Source organism: Leguminivora glycinivorella, chromosome 5 (genome assembly GCF_023078275.1).
Source record: "Leguminivora glycinivorella isolate SPB_JAAS2020 chromosome 5, LegGlyc_1.1, whole genome shotgun sequence".
Taxonomy (NCBI): domain Eukaryota; kingdom Metazoa; phylum Arthropoda; class Insecta; order Lepidoptera; family Tortricidae; genus Leguminivora; species Leguminivora glycinivorella.
Window position 1 is genome coordinate 16123528 of NC_062975.1, and position 5427 is coordinate 16128954.

The window sequence follows — 5427 nt, forward strand, 5'->3', positions numbered from 1 at the left end:
TTTTATGACGCTATATTTGACAAATAGAGCAAACAAGGGTTTTATAACTTTGTACAACCTGGCTGGTATTCGACTGAGTTCTGCCAAAACGTCAGAGAGGACACTACTGTCTAAAAGAACAGAATCGAAAAACAGATGATAAACAGATGATTGGAGGCTGCCAATCGAGCTGCAGGGGAAATGGTTGAGGAGTGCTGGCGTTGTTGGAGATTCTTCGGTCTAATCCGGTGGTTTGCTCGAAATAATAGGCGGAATGTAATCTATAACGTGATTTAATGTGTAATCGGTTTTGTGAAGTAAATTCTGTGATATGGACATGGTATTTCATTGAAAAGCTTTCATAAACAACTACGGCAGGTCCTGACAACGGTTCTGGTATGATACGCCCACGATCCGACAAGTATATATAAAAATGAAATTTCTCAAAAAAGTCACTATTTTTCTGCTCGTGGCGAGAAACCCGCCCAACACATTTCAATCACCCTTCCTTACAGCTTAAATCGATGCTTAAAAATCCCGACACCGCTAAGCGGTGTGCGATTCAAAGTATTTTCCAGTAAAGAATGGGTTTATGTGTTGACAAGGTGAATTGAGTGCGTACCTCGCGCGTGTTGCACGCACGATTTAGTTTTTATTTGCTCGGGTGTCTTTAAGGGTGTTTTTATGCTCAATGAATCAGGAGAAATATGAATTTACTTGGTACGGTGTATGATACTCGTACGTGTAGAACTTTTATTATGTTTAGTTACTCTTGTTGACATAGGTACCTATGCAATTCTCAGAAAACAGTTACTTACTATTTTCTTCAGTTTAACTTAATATCGTTGTATATTTAAGTATAAGTATGTACTATTTAATGGCATTTAAAGCAAATAAGAACAAAAACTTTAATCCGTATGTATCCATTTGAGAAACTACTGAGAATTTCGATTTAATAGTTCAACTGACAAGCAAAAAGATTGTGTATTTGTTGTCTGAAATATCTTTTGAGTTACCTATACTTAGGTACTTACCTACCTACTAATGTATATTATACTTCGTGTATCAATCGAGGATGATATTCTGGTTTACATGCAGCAGTACGAGGAATCGTACCATCTTCGTCACACATTCAGAGTTATAACAACCTAAAAAGGAATCCTTAATAGTGCCGTCTCGCTCATGCCCTTTACCGTGAGAACCCCGGCTGCGCGGCCGCCGCCGGCGCGGGGTTTGCACAACTATCTCTATGATTTTGTGCCATCTAAGTCACACTAAAATTTTTTCGTGAAAATAAATTAAGTAGTGCCAAGTGTTCAGTGATTTTTCAAGATACACAATGGGAAAAAGGAAACGCTCAAGGGATGAAGATTATTCTAACATACTCCGAAAGGTTAAAAAGTTAGAAGCAAAATTAAGGCGTCGGCGCCGTTCATTTTCTACATCGTCTGAGAGTGACTACGAGCATCGACGTTATTATGAAATGGACAATATGGATATTCAAGGTAATTAAAATACAACGTGTCTTTGTTCTCCACTCCACGTAAATCGTGATGAGTATTTAAACCCCACTTTAATAGTGAGGGGAACGAACATAGACTATAATCTCCACTAAATGTGTTGAGACAGTTAACAGTATACAACTATTTCCTCCACTAAACGTGTCGAGGCAGTTTTTCAAACGTACATAGGTCACAGAGAACCTCCTATAGAGTGGCAGTCTTGTATATTTGGTTCGCGATACGAGTCACCAGTGTTTGGGGTGCGAGGAGCGGGCGGGGAATGTGTTAAGCGCGCTGTGATTGGCCGTTTCAAGGACGGCGGGCAGTCGCGCCAGATGAAAAGGGACAGAAGTATGACTGTCCCTCTACTGACGCGTAAGTGGCCAATGTAAGTTGACCTATGCCGGCTCTGAATAAATTATAAATATGACTTATTTGTGGAATGTAATGCCGTCTGTTTTTAAATTTGAGCTTCTTGTTACCTTTCCACACCATTTCACACTACAGGTGGACATCTTTAAGGCATCAAAATACCCTTTTCCAATTTTTTTGTGCGAAAAACACGCGCTGCTTTCGGGTCTGTTACTTGGTCGATACTGATCGGGCACGGCGAGCGCCCGCGCTTATATCAGTGCAAATACTAGGAAGGCTGGCCACCGCGAGTCGTCTTGTAATAGATGTCTATAGGGGTTGGTCTGTGACATAGGTATACCCATATTCCTCCACTAAATGTGTCGAGGCAGTTTACAAGCATATACCTTATTCCTCCACTAAATGTGTCGAGGCGGTTTACAGTATCGAGGCGGTTAACAATCATATTCATTTATACCTATTTTCTCCACTAAATGTGTTGAGACTCCACGTAAATCGTGTTTCTTGTTTGGGCCCCACTTTAAACAGTGACGAGGCAAATATCTACATTATTACCAAATAATTTTTTTTTAGGAGATGAAATCATAGATTTTGACGAAGTGGGTGTTCATTCTCAGCCTACCCACAATGAGATAGATTACGCCGCCCCCTACCCGCCGCCGCCATCGCCTTCGAGCGCGCAGCCCGCATCGTTCGCGGAGCGCGTACCGTCAGCGCACGCCGCGCCCGCGCCCCTCGCGCAAGCGGCGCCGCCCGGTGCATTGTCTGCGCCGACCGTACCGCCACAGTCCGAGCCGTGCGCCCTAAGTGCGCTCGCTGAGTGTTCTGCGCCGCCCGTGACGAGTGCGCCGCCTATGCAAGATGACGTTCCAACTGCGCCTAGTGCGCCGTCTAATGTGATGTATAACCAAACTCCTAATATTAACTGTACATCGAAGATAAATACAGACGAGGCTCTTACAGATGAGTATGTACCGTCGCTAGATCCGGAAATACTTCAATTGCTAGGCGACGACCCTACTACGGAGAAAAAATACGGTGCTGATTTGCATAAGGATATTGCCTCAAGATGGGCACATATATATTCTAAATATTCTAATGGTTTGCCTAAAAAGGTCCAATTGGAGCTTGCAAAAAATTATTTGCCGCCAAAAAATTGCCCAAATATTACTGCCCCTAAACTTAATCCCGAAATTAAAGCAGCTCTTTCTGAAATAAACCTCAAGAAAGATTTATACAGTCAAAGTAAACAAAATCAGATTTCTACAAGTCTTGCTGCCATAGGACAAGTTCTCAATTGGGCCCTTTTACCAAACAATAATATGCCCCAAGACATAATAAAAGCTTTAGGCGATGCTGGACAACGACCTGAGTGATCATATCAAGTCATCTAAGGCAATAAACAAAACTGGTTCAGACATGAAGTTTACACCATTACGCCCTGCATACAGGCCGCCTGCAACACAGTTTCAGCGGGGAGCTTTAAACTCGAGGGGGGCGCCGCCGCGCATACCTGCAGCGACCGAGCCGCGGCCGACCCACGCGCCCGCGCCCCACCGGCCGTACCGCCAGCAGGAGCGCCGCCCGCCGCCAGCGCCGGCGCCGAGGGGTCGCCGCTACAGCAGCTACACGCGGCACCAGCACTACCAGTAGGGAATGCAGAACCGGTACCAGTCCCAGAACCGGGACTGAGATTTCCGGTACTGGGAAAGAACCGGGAAATCCCGGTTCTTCGGTACTTTTCGGTACTGAGGGTTTACTAGTACATTTGTTATAAAATTATGAATAAAACATAAAATGGAAGTCGTCGATAAGTTTTGCTACCTCAGGTCAACCGTATCCAACAATCTCTCGCTTGATGCAGAGATTGTTGGATACGTATTGGCCAAGCGGCGACCATGTTCGTTCAAGAGTATGGTGTAACAAACATCTCGTAATGTTTTATTATTATTAAGAGCCTGCAATGTCCCACTGCTGGGCAAAGCCTTGCCCCCACTTTTTCCATTCCTCCCGGTTTTTTGCAGTCTTCGGCCATTCTTTCATAAAGGCGTCCAACTTGTTCCGCCATCGCATACGTGGTCTGCCGGGTCCCCGTTTTGGCCTGGGCTGCTACTCTGTGGTAATCTTGGCCTATAGCTCATTCGGCATTCGGCAGACATGACCGGCCCAGTCCCACTTCAGCTTTGCCGCTTTCCGAACTACGTCGACTATTTTTATTTTGGAGCGCAGCGTGGTGTCTCATGTCCATGAGTTTTCGCTTAAGTGACAGTGGCAAATCGCCTTTCTTGACCAATACCTTCTCCAGGCGTTTTCAGTCCGTCTTTCGACTTCTTTCTCTTGTCGCGCCTGGAAAAAAATTAGTTGGCCCAAGTAGATGGACATATGCAACTGATTCTTCGTTTATCTCAATCCATGCGGAGCTATTATTGGTCATGAACTTGGTCTTCGACATGTTCAGTTCATCTGAAGTCCAACCTCGAGGCTTGCGTCGCTGAGGTCTTGAAGCATTGATCGTAGTTCGGAGGCAGTTGAGGAGAACAGAACAATGTCGTCGGCAAATCGAAGATTAGCCTTCTATTCCCGACAATAAGGCCTCGATCTTCCCAACTTGGCATAAGCTTCTGGAAGACTTGTTCAAGTGTGCTGCTAAACGGTTTTGGCGACAACGGATCTCCTTGCTAGTCAAGCATCCTTTTTGAATAGAAAATGAGGAATGTGAGGACTGTAGTTTTATGGCGGCTGTACTATTTTGATAAATGGTGGTTATGAGCTGAATGTAACTGGGATTTATATCTTGATTGCGTAAAGCTGTGGAAATGGAATTGTGATGAAGACTGTCGAAAGCTTTAGAGTAATCGACAAATGCGATGTTGATGTTGGAAGCTTTCTTCTAAATCAGGCACAGGCTTTGGGTGTGTGGGAGATTCGGAGTAAAGGGTTTTGTAGAATTTGGTGGCTACTTATTGTTAGAATTTTATTCCGGTCGCCTATTACGACCAAAATTATAGTATACCAGACTGCGTTCTAAGCATACTTTCGAAACCCGGACGACATGTGCAAGAAATCATTACAGACCTCAACTAATTCTAACATTAGCAAAGTTACTTTGGTTTACCCTCTAAGTATAACCGACGCTGAGGTCCCGATCATAGCCGATGAATACCGAGCGGGACGAGCCTAACGCGTTTAAAACTATTTTCATTACATTTGTACAGCATTCAATGGATATTCCGTCGTTTACGTTCAAATTTTTGAAGTGATTAAATGCGTTTTAGTTTGTAATCTTTGTCCATTTTTCAGTACCGAAAAGTACCGAAGAACCGGGATTTTATAACATCAGTACCGGTACCCAAAGAGTTCAATAATCCCGGGATTTCCCGGTACTTTTGGTACCGGGAATTCCCGGGAGCATTCCCTAACTACCAGCGCACGGGCAGGCGTTAGCAGAGGATCTCCAGGCCCCGTAGCCGAATGGCATTTCTCCGACGCCAAACGAAAGCGATACGCCGCTGGCTCTGTCGCGCCAATACGCAAGCGCGATAGAGATAGATATCTACTAGCGCTTCGTTTCGTG

At 44.6% G+C, this 5427-nt stretch overlaps 1 protein-coding gene across 1 annotated transcript; it reads left to right on the forward strand.

Moving 5' to 3' along the window:
- Positions 1-1471: 1471 nt before the first annotated feature.
- Positions 1472-5034, forward strand: LOC125226543 (resuscitation-promoting factor RpfA-like). Its single transcript, XM_048130533.1, has 4 exons — positions 1472-1484; positions 2427-2820; positions 3271-3553; positions 4927-5034. Exons 1-4 carry the CDS (start codon positions 1472-1474, stop codon positions 5032-5034), a joined length of 798 nt encoding a protein of 265 aa, XP_047986490.1.
- The last annotated feature ends 393 nt before the right edge of the window (positions 5035-5427 follow it).

Coding starts and splice junctions, on each gene's coding strand:
- LOC125226543 (XM_048130533.1), top strand. Junction 2,821..3,270: donor GACGAGGCTCTTACAGATGA/GTATGTACCGTC, acceptor AAACTGGTTCAG/ACATGAAGTTTACACCATTA. Junction 3,554..4,926: donor AACCGGGACTGAGATTTCCG/GTACTGGGAAAG, acceptor AAATCATTACAG/ACCTCAACTAATTCTAACAT.